Consider the following 19,543-nt stretch of genomic DNA (forward strand, 5'->3'; position numbering starts at 1 on the left):
GATGACTGCATGCCAAATGTCCTAACATGTGAAAAAAATTACATAATGTCATGCACATTTGAATCCGTGTCTCTCTCTGGATAAAGTGCGGTGGTTACATACTTTTATAACACCATCACAACCAGCTGTTTGATAGTTTAACAAGCTGAGTTATTCTATAGATCACTTGTTACCTCACACACTAAAGTGTATGTCACGCAAAAGAACAATATGTTCAGCTTGTGGGATATATGAACAGTATAATTTTTTTCTTTGAGCTTCACTGCAAAGCTTTTTCCAGGTGTCTGTTAGAAATCACAATGGTGCAAATGAACGCCTGTGTGTCAGAATCAAACACGTGTGTTTAGCCTTGACAGTTATTGAGAGTGCTTGAATATTTATCATGTTTTCATCCAGGTTGTCCATCCTGTCATTTTACCGTATTGGTCTATTCTGTACACACAACTTCTCTTTCCTGTCTGTCCGTCCTGGGAGAGAGGGATCCCCCTCTGTTGCTCCATCTGAGGTCTTTTTATTTCCCTGTTAGAAATTTTCCTTATCTGAATCGTGGATCTAAGGATTGAGGGTGTTGCCTGCTGTACAGATTGTAAGGCCCCTTGAGGCAAATGTGTGGTTTGTGATATTGGGCTATATAAATAAAATTGACGATTGATGGAATGAGTGTCAGATTAGAGTTTGGCATTGTACAACGCACACTGAGCTAACAGCGTATAACAGCACATTTTATAATGGCTTCCATTTTGGTTTAATTGCGCTTTTTCAAAACACAACGGACCGCTTTGTCGTTCCCTTTGGGGGCTTTCACGCAGCATTTGTTTTCTTTTGCTGTCTGAAGTGTTTTCTTATCTGGCTTATTTTGTTATTATTGGACTCTGATGGGAATATGGCAGACTTGGATATTGGCTAGCAGCTTGTGGTCTGGCATCAGAACTAAAACCTCCCAACGTGCAGAGGTTTGAAGTCAGTCACCTGCTAGCGCTAATTGCCCGGTCTTATTCAGCAGAGAGGCTCTTCACTCCCGCCTGGATGAGGAGGAAAAACTGTGAATGGAATGCAAATTGTTATAAGCCAGTGGTAAATGTCTGAGGGATAAATAGAGGGAGGAACCCAGGTCAACACATTAGGAGCACTTTAATAAGCAGGGATAGGTCAAGAGTTCAACCCTCCCGCTGAGGTGTTTGTGTTTATGAGAGATGGGGAGAGAACGTAAAACCAATTTAGGGCATTCATTCATCTTGTGTACCTCATGTCAGCCTTACACACAGACACATTTCATGTTGCAACTATCTGCTCCTTCATAGGCACCGTGAAAGGACAAGTCTGGTGACGTTCCATTGTTTTCATCAAATTCCATGAAAAGAACAAAACCGACAATGAACTGATGCCTGCGTACCCAAAGCTTGATAGATCTTAGTCCTCTGTGCCATAGAGCTCCATTGTGGTCCTAAACCTATTCACACCAGTCTAGAAGCCATGCTAGTGCCTCTGTGAGGATCTATTGAATACAGTGGGGCTTTGAGCTACATGCTAACATGCTCACAAGGATAATACCAATGCTGACGCAAGGCCGGTATATATATATATATATATATATATATATATATATATATATATATATATATATATATATATATATATATATATATATATATATATATATATATATATATATATATATATATATATATATATATATATATATATGGCAAAAGATACATCAATGTTGCACTAGATAACGACTTAATTTATTATGATGGACACAGGCACTGTAATAGTGTTACGAGTTGCTCCCATATACACAGTCCTGCTGCTGTAAAAGCACTTACAAGTGCACAAAATCTGCTCAAACAACTGCATAGTTTACTCCAGTAAAACTTGCTAAAGACTGCAGTGTTCAGGCAGATGTTTTAGGAAACTATTGAGCCTTTCTTAAGCCTTGTGTCTTCAGTAGGAACTCGGCCTCTTCATTGTTAGCAGACTTTAGTGTGACCCCTTCACTAATTCAAGAAGCAAGAGAAGCACTTTAGAATGAGAGGTATACAGTATAATTACATCGTCTGTGGTTTAACCAGCACAGTGCCTTCTTCAGAGAATGTATTGGTTCCAAAACAAATCTCGGCTTTGAGACACTATAGATCCCCTTTGTAAAAAAAACATGGACTACAGGAAAACAGGATAAAACTATTATGCTAGAAGTTAAAGTGGAAATTATAAATTTCTGTCTTTACACATTCTAATATCCTCAAATTTATCATGAGTTACAGTTTGGAACCACATTTGTGCACTACATGTCCGTTCATACCTGGGCAATGTTCTTGTTGAGCAAGTAGACACCGTATTCAAAATGGAAGCGCTCTCCTCTGGGGTACAAAGGGAATCTGTTGAAGACAGGAGAAAAAGACAAGCACGACATTACACAGGAACAGCTGATTTATTCCACTTAACATCCATTACCAACAGAGTCTAGTAGCAAAGATGTAAAGACACTCGCAAGCCAACTAAGCACAGTCAAGCTTACAACAGCATTGAATCCATACTGTACATCATATTGTAGGTCTATGCATGTGAAAATGTCAATAAAGGATGCTGGGATTAAAAGGGTCCATTGTTTATTAATCTTACTTTGAGAGATTCAAACAACTGTTGCTTTTCGGCTTTTGCAACAGTATATGAATTCTTTCCCAGCCGTCCGTGTAGCCAGCAGCGCTTACATTTGGTAACACTTGCAGGAGGCAGATGAAACCGGGTCTGGGTCTATGACCCCCCCCCCCATCATCCCACAGACGCCACCTCCGTACCTTCTTAAACTGAAATATCAAACAGGAGCGGAGGCGTCCGAGCAGCTATCCATCTGCCTCTGAGCGAGAACAAAGGAGAACTTTTCCCTTTCAGCATGGTGGGAAAGTCCCATCGGTGCCAGTCAGGTGTCTCAGCTAGCAGAGTGCTCACGAAGGATGGGGAAGATATCCCATCGTGAGTGACTTGGGTGCTGAGTTCGGGTAGAGAGGGAAATATGCTGATATGTGGAGAGGGAAAGCTCTCTTTGCTATTAGGGACTTAGGGCTGGACTCATCCCTTCCTGTCATTATGTGCTTATGTATGCTGATCTCCCACGGAGGAGGAGACCAAATTTTGTGGATAACGGCTCCATGAACTGAGCAGGGTTTTGCTGTGACAAACCACACACACCAGTTTGCATCAACATATTTGCTGTGACCTTTGTTATCTAGATTCACATCTTAGCCCATCTCTAAATGCTTCACCTTAACCTTCAGAGTAACCTAAAGCTAATCCCACTCTTAACCTCTCACCCAAACACTGAAATATTGCTTTTTAAGTAGTGTGAGGGGGACAAAAAACATCTTCATTTCAGAGGATTTGCACTGCTCCTTTCTGCACATGAAATTGACATCTGGGGTTTGTAACAAAAAAAAAAAAATCCAACAACACATATGAGATGTTACCAAGGCCAGGTACATATGTACATACATACATTACATTACATTACATAAGCACAGATGCAGAATCCACGCAGTTAGTCACATAAACAGCTGTTGCTTTTTTAGGTTGCAACAGTTGTTGATGCCAGAAGGCCACGTCAAAGGACAACAAAGAGGATATATTATTCTAAAGACAAGGCTTTCCATCTGAGAAATAACTAATAAAGCTTGTGTTGTTGTGTGATGCCTTGTGAGGGATGCCCACATCAAAACAACATGTATCACCTGCATTAACCTTTATTGCTGCTGTAATAAAGTATCCATCCATCCATCCATCTATCCATCTAGCTATCAACCACTGTGAATTGTTCTTCACAGCAGCACCTCGGCGCATCTCCTCAAAAAGAACTTCAACAAATGATGAAGTGATTCTGATTGGCTACTTTATCATAAGACATTATGGCTATGAATAGCAAAACTGAAGGGGGGTTCAAGGCTCTGAAATGGGAGTCTCATTGCTCTCAAAGCAAATTCTAAAATGTGACAGCGATAGGATTTTTAAAAAGAGATATCCTTAGCGGCAAATATTAAGTGTAACCAATTACAGAAGACATGAGCCTCTGCCATTGTATGACAGCGCTGCCAGAAGCAGCAGGTGCGTTCTGATGTGCGTGTTCAGTACCGTATGTGCAGACATGTGTTGAATGCTTTGCACGTGTGTGTGTGTGTGTGTGTGTGTGTGTGTGTGTGTGTGTGTGTGTGTGTGTGTGTGTGTGTGTGTGTGTGTGTGTGTGTGTGTGTGCGCGTGTGTGTACGAGTGTGTGCTGGTGAGTTTGAGCATCCGACATGCCTTCTCTCTGTGTGTGTGCCCCCTGGGGACTGGGTCATGGTCTTTAGATAATCCTTTGTGAGAGTAGGTATGCCCCCCCCCCAACTATGACCTATAAGTGCTTGAGGCGATAGGAGAATACAGCAGAAAATATGCCACTTCACTGGACTCTTCTGTCAACTGAGATCACGCTAACAGCACTGCAGCGCCGCAGGGTTGTGATTCAGATGCGACTGTGACGTTTTGAAGGCCAGATTTTACTCAGATCTCGATGCTCCGGAATCTTTGCTAAGACCCACATTTCAGCATTTCAGCTGCGAGAGCATGGAGCTTTGGGAACATGAACTCACAAGAGGGTTTGGTTCTGTTTCTTCGGTTTGTTTTCTCCTACTCGTATGTGAGCAGACAACATTCTGAGCTAGTGCTCACTGTAAACACCTCCTCTCTCACACATTACGCTGCAACCATGGGAAGTGAAAGAAGTAAACCCTTAACAGATGGAGGTCGTTCTAGCCCGAGAATGGATTCTAACAGGATACTGCTTCTATAGGAGTAAAGAGTGAGGCGCTGTAGCCTGGGGGGCTACGCAGCCAGACACTTTTTGGCCCTCAACATCCCCAACAAGCGGCCATGGGCCCCCACGGAGTAAGCGACATGCCGGAGGCCATATCTCAGCACTGGGAAATAACTAACAGAGAGAAGAACAACAAAACAGGCATTCCCCTTGCGCCCCTGGCATTCCCAATATCACTTCCCCACCAGCAGATAGGACTTGTTTGCTGATGAACACTCACGAAAAGGAAAACAGAGCTGCGTCCAGCACACACACACACACACGACGGAGTGATTAATGGCCGCTGTCCGCTGTGTCTGAAATCACACTGGAGAGACTCCGGTTCACCAAACACCAGGAATTCCTCCCGGGGACGTCCAGTAAAGTCAAATATATTATTACATACCGGGGGGGGGGGGGGGCAGAGTGTGATTCAGTTAGCTGGGACATTTTATTATTTGATATATTATCTAATCTGACCAGAATTGTCCCACTGAGATTTAAAAAAAGAAGAAGAAATTAAACAGTGAAAAATGGAGATCAAACATACAACGCAAAAAGTCAGAATACACTGTCACATCGAAGAAACGGGGAGAACTCAAAAAATTATACATTTTGCTGTCAAAAAACCCTTCTTTTTCAGTTTCCATCTAAGTCGACCGTTGGGATGGATAGATACATCACGGCTAACATTTCTGCTGCAACAGTAGAAGAAGCAAGTGGTGTTTCTGTCCCGGAGAGTAGTAAGGAGCAGCAGAGGAAGAGGAGACGGGACGCCATTTTTAATCACTCAGCCAGCGGCAGCAGCATAAACTGAAGCAGTCCTGCACACTAAACAGGATGAAATAAATTACAGTTCCTGGAGGAGTACGCAGGCCAAAATGAGTACCCCGTCCGTCCATCAGGATGGAGGCCCAAGAGTAAACAGACACAAACCAGAGAAGATTCACACACGGGCTAGAAAGCACGGTTTGTGGCACTAATTGTTTTTCTGTTGTTTCCAAATGAGCTCATGCTTGCTTTCGCCTCTTGCACCTTGTTCTGTTGGTTCTTTCGTTTAATTCTGTTGTACATATAAATCAAACGCAATCATCTCTATATCAGCAGCTCCTCCTCAGATTTCCTCACTTTCCTCAATCAGGCCGTTTCTTCCGTCAGCACATCCCTCCGCTGCTCCCCTCGGTGGCAGCTCTGTTGAAGGGTCATGTCCGTGAAACTAACACAGCAAACCGAATATGACAGGCGCCATAATCAACACACCCGCTCGATTCAGCGTCCATTTAAAAAAAAGAAGACCAATTGCTGAAACATGAAATGTGCTTTCGTTTAGCTAATATTCAACTCTGTGTGCACTGGGAGAGAGAAAAGAAGAAAACAGAGAAAAATAAATGATAGTGAGGTGAGCGCAGAAATAAAACTCTTGAATACATTTTTTTTAAAAAGCCCTCATCATCCCCTCAAGAGCAATCTCAGAACGGGATAGTTAACGTGTGAGTGCTGGCTCTGAGCGCAGACACAATAAATATGTAATTAATAAGTGTGGAGCCCTGGCATTGTAAAAAGACAAAAGCTGCGTCTCACAGGAAAGTCCCTCCGTCTTTATGAGCGAGAATACGTGAGCCTGCCAGCTCTCTAACTGCAGGGGTCTAGACACAGGCCGCTTCAAAATATAAAAGAAAGGACCCTTGTAAAAGGGAGGAAACAACCAATAAACACACAGCTACAGTGATGAGTAATAGGAAGTTCTTTGCTCCGTCTTCCTGTCCATTTATTTTTATTTTCTATTCCTGTTGAGGGATCTTTTAATAGCAGGCTGACTGTCATGTCTTTCATCTCGGAGTGATCCACCACTACCAGTGTCTCCACCGTCTCTCTGCCGGGCCGCTTAGCAGGTGTCAGCAGCACATGATGCCTTTTACACCCTCCGGTTAAAACGGCCACATTTGTGGGCTATTTGGGCAAAGAGAAGAGCTGAGGTTACTGCGGCCCAAACACTCTAGTTAAAGCTCAGTGTATGCGTTGTTGTTGCCGTGTTAAAACCGACATTGGTGTCTGTAAGTTTTACCACAATGTGGGAGCCAAAATGGAGTCCACCTGAGTTAAAATGACCATCGTCTCTACAGGCAGTCCTGTTAAAAGTAGTCCATTAAAGAAGGCCACAAGGTCAGGCGGGGGGAGGGGCGGCTTCTTGTGAAAACTACAGCAAGCATGTATATATTTAAGCATGTTATAGTATACTGGACTATGGTCTCTTCCCTCTTGAGTCCACTGTATTAAATGTAGGAGTGTAAAAAGGAGGACACAGCTATGCAGGTGGGTGGTCGTGCTCAGCTTCATCGTGGTTCACAAGAAAAACGGTGGGAGGACTCCTTGCGACCGGCTGACCTGCAGTAATGTATACACAGGCTGAGGTCGCCACATGTGTTGGCTTGCCTGTTTAGACATCCTAATTAATACTCCAAATGTGCAAACCAACAGTTCTGGCTCACATGTTGCAGACGAGGCTTGGCCAGTACGTACAGCCCCTGTTTTAATGGTGTGTGTGTGTGTGTGTGTGTGTGTGTGTGTGTGTGTGTGTGTGTGTGTGTGTGTGTGTGTGTGTGTGTGTTCGCAAATGTCTTTAATGTGCAATTTCAAACGGCACGGGACCATAAATCTGGGCCTGCTTTTAAAAAAAAACAAAAAAACAAAAAAAAAAAAACACCTGCTTTGCAACTGTCAAAGCTGTAATGGCAATGGTTACTATATAAATCACAGCTGTAATTTTCAATATCTGAGAAATGATTACACTGAGCATCTGTCAGTGAATGCTGTTTTAATGACCACGGCTGCACTTAGGACCCCGGTGTAATAGTTTCGCCATCTTGGCCTACACCGTTAAAGCGCCTCCTGAGTGATGTGGCTGTTGCTCGCTCTGTCATACTGGGTTTTCATCACAGCTCTTAAGAATATCCAGGGGTCTGCTGACCCCAGCTCCCGACCCCGGGGCTCCCATTTTACATTTTACCCCCCCCCCTCCTTTTGTTTTCTTCCATTGTTTTAAATCACAAGCAGAGAGGGAAGAGAGGAGCTCAATCTGACCAGCAGCCCGACAGTACATATTATCTCTCTCCAAAATCTTAGCGGACCATCACTTTCAAAAACATGACATGTTATCTGATCTTGAATCAAGAAAAGATTATTACACAGATTTAGGATTGATATTCCGACCCCACGGCAGTTTCTGGTCAACACCAATTTTCATGATGATAGCTGCACTGCTAACAAGAGCAAGAGTCCACGGCTGTGCAAGCTGCTCTGTGGGATTGTACTTCAGCACAGCTGTGCTTTGAGCTAAATACTACTATAGGCATGCTCATACTGATGATGTTGGTATGGTGCTGAACCATTTTGTAAAAACAAAAAAAAACAACACAGAATTGGGATTATTTTGACTGATATTGCAATTATTATTAGTTATATTGAGATATGTTTCGCAACATTAGAGGGAATGATAACTTTTACATTATTATTCTCATTTTCAGTGAAAGACAATTAAAAAGATCATTATAGTGGGATAATTTCGGGGATCTGCACCAAACAAAAATGTTTTCTGAAGTCTGCAACATGACGATATTTAATCTAAAATGGTATTTTGACACACATTTTGCTTTTAACAAATTCTGTGCCTTGCAAAAATTGCAGTAGGCCATATTGCGATTTTGATTAAATTCTGATTAATTGTGCAGCCCTGCTTATGATAAGCAGGTATAATATTTACAACCCTCAATATCTTAGTTTAGCGTGTTAGCACTAACACAAAGTGCAGCTGAGGCTGATGGGAAAGTGATTATTCTGCATGTATTTGGTCATAAACCAAATTGAGAAATTAAAATTTTCACCTGATGATGGGGCTAAATAAAAAGTCAGAGCACCAATAAAATCATTACAATTCCTCTTGATGTGGGCATTAATATTGCGTGTACAAAATTTGATGGCAATCCAACTGGCTGTGGAGACATTTAACTTAAAACCACAAACGTCAACCTCAAGGTGGTGCTGGATGAAAAGTCAGGGGTCAGCAAAGTCTGCAGGGTTCATCCTCAGGGCACTATGAATGTCTGTGCAACACCATGTGCCGGATCAATCTTATAGTTTTGACATATCTGGACAAAGTGGTGGACAGACACGACGCTAGCATGGCTAAAAAGAGAGCTAATACTGAAAGAAAAAGGTACGTTCATGTTTTCCCCTCAGCCCATGAACAAGAATACACTGTTATTAGATATTCTCTGCATACTTCAGAAAGCCATTCAGCGCAGATGCTTCTCGTTATCGTTTTAATGAAGTATGGACAACGACTGCTCCAATAAGTTGCGCAACAGCAGGGCTACGAGATGAAGGGCTGCTGATGCAACTAACCTGTCAACCTAGAGGAGACTCCTCAGCTTCTTCAGAGCTACCATAAACATAGCATTCACGCTATTGTCCTTGAGTGATTGAGTGGCAGAAAACCGGAGAAGACAAGTAAACATTCAGTCCATTCCCTGTGTGCCTTTGTAGTTGACATACAGACCAAAGAAATTAACAACTTGTTGGAATTTGATTAAAACTCCCTGGCTCCCAATTTGATCATCTCTTTCATCTCTTCTATGAAAAACACAGTAACTATGCAGCTGAGCTACTGCCAAACATGTGCTCATCACACTGATAAAATAATGAGTTATTCTATCGTGCCAGACAATGTGCCGTGTCTTATAGAACCCAGTAGAATGTCAAATAATTCTCATTAGATATTAAACTTAATACTTATTTAAATATGGATAACTTGAATTCCAATTGGAGCCAAAATCGGTAAACTTGCTAAATGACATGAATCTGTACTGTAGGACAGAGTGTGGTGAAACAATCAACATTCAAAGATGGAGAATGTTGATCAGGTGCCAAAAAATGAAACCCCTTTGACCCACATTGTACAACATTGGCGTGGTAGCAGAAATGCCCAGACGGATATCTTAAAACCCTGGAGATGAAAGTCTTATCTATCTGCATGGCTCGATACCTACTAGGGGCAACATAGAAAGCCTGTGTGAGCTTGTCATTTAGGTGAACTCACTCTTTAAAGCTAGGATTCCTCAACAAATGTTTTTGTTATATTACATCCTGACAGAAATCAATCAATCAAACGCTCTGACAAAGACGAGAAGGAAAAAAAAGCCTGTATTTATCTGTGGCTGTCGCAGGATTGAAATAATCCCGTCCAATAATTTAATTTTCATTCGGCAACCTCCAGTTCTGAAAAGTGAAGCCAATGTAGAAGTGTCTTAATCTTGCATTCTCTCTATTGGCCATCAGGGGGCGACTTATCTGGTTTCAAAATTAAGTCTGGTTGTCTATGCGAAAATGTCTACTTCTCTCTTGATTTATTACCTCAGTAAACATTGTAAACATGAGTTTATGGTCTCAATCACTAGTTTCAAGTCTTCTTCAATACAGCATGATGTTCATTGAGTAAATTATGATCCATTTAGAGTCAAACAGACCATAAAGGAGAGTATGCTTTAGGGCGGGGCTACATCGATTGACAGGTCGCTGCCTCTACCAGAGCCGTATACGCCGTCACTACGTCTCTCCTCTGCATTCCAAATATGGTAACTTCTGTTCATTGTTTTCAAAAAGTCAATATGGCGACAGCCATAATCCAAGGTGGTGATGGCCAAATTGCTGAACTCAAGGCTTCATAACAGCAGTGCACAAACCAATGGGTGACATCACGATGACTACGTCCACTTGTTATATATGGTCTATGATTGTAGCGTGGCAACCTCCATCTACTGTATCTAACACACTGACTATGGACGAGCACCTCATACATCCCTTCTATTCCTTCATGAAAGCTGCTAGTCTCTTGTGGCTGAAGTTATGCTATAGCTCTCTCTCTCAGCCTTGTGTGGACTGTATGATTAGTAACATTAGTGCCGACGTTCAGGTGAAGCAATACTAAACGATACAAATAAGCACTTTATACAATCCTGAAGTGTTTTATTCCACTGAAGACCTTGAGTGAGTGCGGTGAGTCAACAAACCTTCTCCGCAGTACAAATATGGTCACTTCTGCTCACTAGTTGCACAAAAAAAAAAAAAAAAAAAAAAAAAGATGGCGACGGCAAAAATGCCGAACTAAAGGGATCAGAACTGTAGTTCGCAAACCAATGGGTGACTTCATGATGACTACGTCCACTTCTTATGTAAAGTCTAAGAGTTGGCAACACTGGTCAGGGTTTTTAGCTGGAATAATTTTTCAAATCGTGCTTACTCTTGCTAGTTTCTCAACATTACCAACCCTAGCTTTAACTATAACAAATGAATCACCTTAAGTGATTGCCAAACTTGACTTCTGTAAATGTGCGTGTAGGCCTTCCTATATAATGTGCCTCTCAGCAGGATGCTTAACTGTGCCCTGAAGCCTCAGTGCTGTGAAGGACAGGTTCGTTTGGGAGCAGTTCCCCCTCTCCTCTTTTGCACATGGTCCATGTTAAGAGACATGAAACCGCTGAAGCCCCGGAACAATAACCTCTTTTCTCGGAGCTCACAGGTTCCTTTTGTCTTAACCCCCCCCCCCCCCGGTGTTCACTACCTCCTGTGTAAATCCCACTTGCATCTTTTTTTCCTTTTGCCATGATAAAGAAAAAAAAAAACAACAACCTGATTTGCCTCAATACTTTGGAGCGAATGAATATATGAGGCAGCGCTTGGTTTTTAATGGCCGGGCTCTGGTCTCAATCAGACACTGGACATCTGGATCGCATCTCCCTCGTTCTCCCCCCATGCAATCAGAAACACTGGAACCGGGCTCTCCACAGGACAAAATGTGGGCGCAACATGTCGTTAAGAGTCCAGAGAACGTCTCATACAGGGGGGGGGGGGGTTGTGATCCAGAAAATACCAAATCATACAAGGTGCCAAACAGACCGTCATATTCCACACCTTACTTTTAAACATTCTGACAGGGCCACTTTCAAACTCTGGATTGGAACACAGTTCAGATCAACACATGCCTTGGCATCTTTTCCTGGGGTCAAAATATCAGACTATATGAAATAAAGCAGCCAAACATAAAAAAGGTGAAGTATATTCATATTCTCCACACAACACTGAAGGCCCAAACACTTGAATCAACAGGCTGAGTATAAGGATTTATTCTTGCTCAACTATACCCAGGGCTCTGAGAAATCAACTTGAGGGATTTCATGTTGGATTGTAACAGCTACCGAATTCTGGATCCACACCTGGTACTGCAGCACGGCCACAGGAAAGGGGATGCGGAGCCCTATTTTAAGGATGCACTGCAAAAATGGGGTTAGGACAAATTCAGCAAGGGCCTACAGTGAGATGTGCAACTAAAACGGCATACGGTTCCCTATGTGCACGCCATTATAATTGACCGACTGCTTGCTAATCCTACCACGCTCTGAGGAACCGATCCCAAGCCACCTCACTTATCACCGCTGGCTGCCTCTTTCCGACACTTTAATCACCCCTTTTTTGTACACTTTTGGAGCTCGGCTAGTTGCTTTCCGTCTCCCCACACATCATTTTGCTGCGTGTCTGCAGCCTGCCGGGACCTCAGGGGTCATAAACATGTGAAGGGGGGGGAGATGCTCGAGCGTTCTGCCCGACTCAGAGACACCTAAGGGCGAAGCTGGACTGTCGCGTCTGTTCAACAGCCACGCAGCAGACAAGTTTATTTTTCGTTGGTTTGGTGTAAATATCCTGCATGGCAGGAGTAGGAATGCGACTCCCAGTGAGCCCCTCAAGCTGTTGTCATGACATAATCACCCACACAGAGAGAGGCGGCCGCTCCATCGCACCGCTGCCTGATAACGTCTCTTTTTCTCACACACTTTCTCCCGGCTGTTTGTCTGTTCAGTGCGACACATGTGGACGTGAAAGTGTCAGTGCTGATTTACACGTCATCCCTGTGTGCCTCCCTCGGCCAAGGATAAGAACTCATTTGTTTTGGAAGGAAAGTAGAGCACAAAGAGGTGCTGGTAAACACAGGAGCTGGGAGAATGCTCTTAGATGCTTGTTTGGAAAAGGAAATGTACTTATGACTTCTGGTGACTAGTAGTTCTTTTGATTACCAATGTTGATGCACTTATTGTAAGTCGCTTTGGATAAAAGCGTCTGCTAAATGACTGTAATGTAATGTAATGTAATGAGAACCCATGGTTGGCAGGCTGTTCTCATACAGTGTTCGTAGCTATACCTACGAAAAGTAATCGCTGTAATTTGTATATATCCCATGAAATCGAATGTAATCCACGTAATCATGAGCCAGAGTGACATGCTGCACAGGGTGGCGGTCGGGTGGATGGGTTGGGTTCCAAAAACAATACACTTTCACCCAGGGGGCCGCTGTTCGTGTCACGCGTGACACCAGAAGTTAACTTATTTGTCACACAACTTCCGTATTTAAGTAACGCCACTTCCCTAGTTATTTTAACTCAAACCATTGCAGTATTGCGAGTATTGCAAAAGTAGTTATTGTTACCCAAACCACGATCTTTTCCGAAAAGTAGTTATTTCCTGTGAAGTGGGAAGTTTTTTTGAAAATTTACAAAAAAATTAAAAAATGAGTAAGAACTTTTAAGAAGCAACCAAAAACACGACAAAGTGAACTGAAATATTCTGCTGATGTCAACAAGGCCATGCGCTGCAAAAGCAGAATATTGAGCATAATGTAAGAGCTAACTGGGAACATGACTCTTTATTCTCTTCTTCCTGTAGCTTTGAACCCACCCAGAGTCTGACACCATATTCACTCACACCCACGGCAATTAGTAACACTGCATAATCTTCATCTCATCGCTCCCCCTCTCACACTCATTGGTGGTCTTGCATATGTGGAATGTAAATATGCATGTAAGGTGCATACCTGAGCGATTGTGTCCCAAGCGTGCAATCATCATAATGCAGCAGTGTTTTTTTTTTTTGTTGTTTTTTTACATAGTTACAAGACCATAACATACAAAAATAATAATTTCATTACACTGGCCGTCTTTGTAATTGCAGCGTCTGTACAATTCATGAGGTTGGATTCTTAGTTTATCATTTGCCGCTCTACATGTCAACATATTATTATCAATCCTGAATAGTTCTCCATTTTTTGACTGTGATTTACAGGGTCAGCAAAGCTTCTTTATAAATTCTCTGAACACATGAGTAAGATTTTAAAAAAGGGGAACTTTTTACCATGAGCAAAACAAAACAGCTAAAGAGCCTCCTGTCCAAGTGCAGTCAAATACAATTATACCAGAAAAAAAAAAAAACTGGAAGAAGAGGTGAGCATCTTCCAATGACCTTCATTTCAAAAAGCTGCTATTTCTGTTTACTATTAAGTTACAGAAGTTGGAGATGTCCAAGTCACAAGAATATGCCACAAACAATTTACAGAGGGGTCAACTGTTTACACCAAATGAGGCAAATAAGACAAAGAAAACAAAAGCCCCAGCCTTTACACACACCTGGAATCTGTTCTTGCTTATAGAGAGAATAATGTAGCGCCACTACCAGCAGCTAATGGAACATGGGATACTGTAGTGAGATGCAGCTGAGGGGTGTGTTGACGACAGATAGAGTTACTGCAGCCACTGTAACTTATAGTTTACCCAAGATGACTGCCACTCTGACCAGGACAAGTAGCAGAAAACTGCATGTATAGAATGACAGGTACTGTATCAGGTCACGCCTCTCGATCTTAGGCCACGTTCACACTGCAAGCTGTGAGCAGATGAACACGAGGATGAGGAGAAAGGGGGCCACATTTTTAACTAGGGCTTTTTGTGGAGCATTGGCCGCTACCACTCTACGAAGGTGTGTGTGGAAGAAGTGTCAGAGCCAGAAGTGGTGGGATTAGAAATGTTGATAAATTAACTGTTGACCGAAAATAAAGAAATTTTATCAATTAATGCCATCAGTTAAACGATATAGTACAAATTTAGAATAAATAACAAAAGCTGAAAGGAGAATAGCTGGTCCACCTTAAAGTTAAGCCCACCTTAAAGTTAAGCCCACCTTAAGTCTGCGAGAGCCATTGTAGTTGCTACCTTTGGAATCAGCAGGTTGCAGATGGCTGGCTCACAAGCAGGCAGCAACCTTTGGTTCTGACGAGTGCATCAGATGCAGTAGTGGCTTAAAACTTGCATTCTCTCTACTGACCATCAGGGGGCGACTCCTCTTGTTGCAAAAAGAAAGCTGGTTGTATGGAAGTTTTCTCTCTTGATTTATTACCTCAGTAAACATTGTAAACATGAGTTTATGGTCTCAAAGTCTTCTTCAATACAGCATGATGTTCATTTGTAAATTATGGTCCATTTAGAGTCAAACAAACCATAAAGCAGGGTATCCTTTCAGGCGTGCTAACTGTGATTGACAGGTCGCTGCCGCTACTAGAGCCTCTATGTCACTCTAACAGACGGCAGAGATCTTACACGGACGAATACAGACTCCTCTGAGGCATTGTCAAGGTACATATACGGTCAGCATCCCCAGAAGCTACTCAGCATGTGGTAGAGTCAAACAAAGTAGTTAGAAAATACACACTTCAGGCATTTCGATACATACATAGTAGCACTCTGTATTAAATATCTGAATTTATGATACGTTTTAATCTTAAATATGGGGCCTCACAGAGAATCACAGTATAACAAGGCTGCAAAGTTATTGACTACAATACCTCAGGTCTTTGAGTTATTTCATGTGGCTCTCATGCTTTGATAGATTACTTAAAATGTAATAAACTGGAAATCAAAGAGCGGTGTGTTCATGAAGCGGTGATAATGACATAAAATAAACATTCAGCATGTACTGTAGGTTTTACGATATGTACTTTCTTGTTAACAGTGTTATAAACGTAACAAAAGTTTAATGTTCTTTTAACCTCAACTGTTGCAGTTGGAAATGAGGACCAGCTGAGATGTGTGATTAATGCCCTTTCCACTTTACAGCCTTTATTTTCCAGTGAGTATTCAAATCAGATTTTACAGGCAGCAACTCTGTACATTACTATCAAGACTTCATTGTGAGCACAACGATGTCTTTTCAACAGAAACAACAATGCAAATGTTCCAAACTGGTTTGCAAAATTGCAAAAAAAAAGTTGTACATCCAACGGGAAGGATGAAGAACACACGAGCAGAGAGACGGATTTACTGCAAAATCAAAAGGATGATTGAATATTTAACTAGGAGAATTATTTTAAGAAAAAACTACTGAGCAAACATAAAACGCATTTTAGTGCCCCTCAATATGCAAGAGAAGGTTTAAAAGGATGGAGGATTTGTGAAAGTAGAACCAGTTTTGAGAGATTTTAATCACGGAATAAGACAGAGCACATTATCAACTTGTTAAGTGACGGTGCTGAAAACAAGGGAAACGTTAACATCGTCTTTATTCAAAGATTATACCTTGATGATAATGCTCGCTGAAATGTTAAGTAAATAAAATCATGTTCTGTGACTCACTTTCTCCTTTCTTTGACACTGAACACAATAATGGTTAGTCTTGTAAAACAGCGTACTGTATGTACACTAACTGTGTAGTGCAAATAAAAGTAAACTAAAAAATGTTACTTAAAAAGCTACTAAGTCAACGTTGTTTGAATTTGTGAAGGGAGCTAATTCGAGCTAAAACGGGGTGTTATGTTGCTCTTTTAGTTATATTCAGTTACGTCGGGACTCAACACTAACTTTTAAAAGACATCAGCTTTTGGTTGCTGATTATATTGTGTAATTAACATACTATGCAGTCATACGTCAGCTTAATGTGACATAGAAGAATAAAAGCTTTATTACAGTAACTTTGTAGTTTGTGTTTTATCTGATATTTTACAGAAGTTAAATCTTATGTGTTAACCATTAACACGTCCACCTTCAATTCATAGTAGACAAACCGCAGCGGTGCAGCTGTTTGTCATGTTGTTCACAGATCCCTTACCATCATGGCCTTTTTTGTGCTGATTCCCATCAGACCCACTGGCCCTTCAGCACTAAAGTCTCGGACTGTGGGTCCTTTAAGAGACACCAGCATCAGCTTGTCCATCATCTTCACTCTCAAAGACGACCTCCAGTCTGTCTTGATTCTGCTGAGACAGCAGAATCTCCTCTCACATACAGCTGAAGGGACTGGGTGGGTGTTTTGCTGTCCTAATTTTTTTTTTTTTTTTACATGTGAAAGAGTGGTTGCCAAAGGCCAGGATTTGGTTGCCAATTCCTCGAAATGATCGCCAATGGCAACCTGGCAAACCTTACCGTCGAGCCCTGACTTTGTGTTTCTCTCTATATACAACAATAAAACTACAGCCGCTGCCAAAACCGCTGGGTCTGTTAAAGCCCTTTACATGTTCGTATAAACTGCCAATTTCCCACAATAACCCTGTTTACATGAAGGCATGTTGGAGAAGTGTTTCTTTTTTCTAAAACAAATAACTTGTTTGTTGACTCACCGCAAACAAATTCAACCTAACAGCAGCAATGAGACAGGATTATGGCCCATCACTCAAGGTCTTCAGTGGAATAAAACACTTCAGGATTGTATAAAGTGCTTATTTGTATTGTTTAGTATTGCTTCACCTGAACGTCGGCACTAATGTTACTAATCATACAGTCCACACAAGGCTGAGAGAGAGAGCTATAGCATAACTTCAGCCACAAGAGACTAGCAGCTTTCATGAAGGAATAGAAGGGATGTATGAGGTGCTCGTCCATAGTCAGTGTGTTAGATACAGTAGATGGAGGTTGCCACGCTACAATCATAGACCGTATATAACAAGTGGACGTAGTCATCGTGATGTCACCCATTGGTTTGTGGACTGCTGTTACGAAGCCTTGAGTTCAGCAATTTGGCCATCACCACCTTGGATTATGGCCGTCGCCATCTTGGATTTTTGCAAACAATGAATGGAAGTTACCATATTTGGAATGTAGAGGAGAGACGTAGTGACGCCCTATACGGCTCTGGTAGAGGCAGCGACCTGTCAATCGATGTAGCCCCGCCCTAAAGCATACCCTGCTTTAATCTGACTTAATTTTGCAACCAGAGGAGTCGCCCCCTGCTGGTCAGTTCGAGAGAATGCAAGTTTTAAGACAATGAACGAGAACCTCATACAACCCCTCTTCAAAACACCTGAACTATCCCTTTAATGCATAAAACTAAAAATTACAGTTTACATTCACGTCTGTCCAAAATGTCATCACATCATTATTTTATCCTATTAGATATTTGTGTGAAATTGTCATAATTTGAATTCTTAAAGGTATGGCCAAAAACGTGTTTTGTGAGGTCACAGTGACCCTAGACCACAAAAAACTAATCAGCTCATCCTTGAGTCCAAGTGGACATTTGTGCCAAATTTGAAGAAATTGTCTCACAAGGTTTCTGAGGCCTTGCGTTCACACGAACGGGACGGATGTCCTCCAAGGAAGTGAAAAGCTACCGTGAATTTGGATCGATCCATTTGTACGAGAAGACAAACTGTTGATGAAAGAGATGCATGCCGAGACTAGACTTACTCTCTCTCCTTCTCGGTGAGTCGGTCAGTGATGGTGTCCTTGATGGAGGAGCGGGAACCCTTGTGGATCACCGGATACCGAAGAGGGATCTGCAGGAAGCACGAGATCATCAGGACCAGGTGCGACGTGTAGCCCAGGGCGACCGCCAGGCTCCCATCATCCTTTGCTGGGGGGGGACAAAGCAAAAGAGAAGATCCAGTCATCGCATATTAGATAAGAGGGTTGCCGAGCGGAGCACAAATGCTCTTTAAGGTGACCAGCATCAACATACCGAAGCCTCTACAACTTTAATCCAATGCAGATTAAATTCAAAACAGCAGCATTTTAAATAAACCAAAAGGTATTTTATCACACAAACAACTAAAGCACAGTCAGCAATGTCTCACATGGAAAAAGAAAAGTGGCATTTACATACACTGTGACCACATCTTGAGAATCGGAACAAAAATGTACAAACAAACATCCCACCAAAGATAGTTTGGCAACCGAGTATCCACTGTAAGAGGAGCCGTAGCATTCATGTGGGATGGTGTTTTGAAAGCAATACAAAATTTGGCACGGCACACAAAGTACCCCCCTAAAAAAAAAAACATTGGTTGCAGCGGGATACCCAAAATCTTTCAGATATGTGCTTGAAAAGCAAAAGCATCACGTATAACTCTTCCCTCTGAGCCCGAGTAACTATTGGAGTGGAAAACTGGACAGCAAACCATCTCGCTTTAAGTAAAAGGGATGGTTTCAAGACGACACTCTAAGTGGTTTCACATTCTCAAACACAGCGGCAGGACACTGCTCGAGGCAAAGGCTTAAAATCACCGTGGTTTTTATCTTAATGCGCTGAAATAATAGACTGTGGCAATAGTGAGCGGTATGCTCCTTGCCTCAAACTGTCTTTTGACGCAGAACGTAAATTTTTCCTTTTCCTTGCATTTTCTTGTCCACAGCACCAAAAAAACAGCACCTAGAGTACACAGCTTCTTGGCCTCTGATGCTTTTGGATGATGCTACACACTACCGGGTCAACTAAAGGACACCTTAGGGTGCAAGTGGAGACTGCTGCAATCTTGTCAGGCTGAGCTGACAAGGGAAGCTTAGTTAAATGTAAAACACTGAAGGGCCTCAGTGGAGTGACGCTCTGCTCCACTTTGACCCCCAGTGGGATTAGGACTCA

The 19,543-nt window shown here is 42.2% G+C and overlaps 1 protein-coding gene across 1 annotated transcript in view; it reads right to left on the reverse strand.

The window, feature by feature from the left end:
• Window positions 1-2,061: 2,061 nt before the first annotated feature.
• The window catches only part of uvrag (UV radiation resistance associated gene), a 47,519-nt gene continuing 30,037 nt past the window's right edge, over window positions 2,062-19,543 (reverse strand). Inside the window, exons 12-13 of the mRNA XM_068721293.1 lie at window positions 18,373-18,538; window positions 2,062-2,378 (exon numbers count right to left, since the gene is read on the reverse strand). Of these exons, the coding sequence (XP_068577394.1) occupies window positions 2,297-2,378; window positions 18,373-18,538 (248 nt within the window). The 3' untranslated portion in view covers window positions 2,062-2,296. The remainder of the gene's footprint in view (window positions 2,379-18,372; window positions 18,539-19,543) is intronic.

The sequence above is a fragment of the Cebidichthys violaceus genome, unplaced genomic scaffold, assembly GCF_023349555.1.
Source record: "Cebidichthys violaceus isolate CVI_PGR_0920_01 unplaced genomic scaffold, fCebVio1.0.p SCAF_27, whole genome shotgun sequence".
NCBI lineage: Eukaryota > Metazoa > Chordata > Actinopteri > Perciformes > Stichaeidae > Cebidichthys > Cebidichthys violaceus.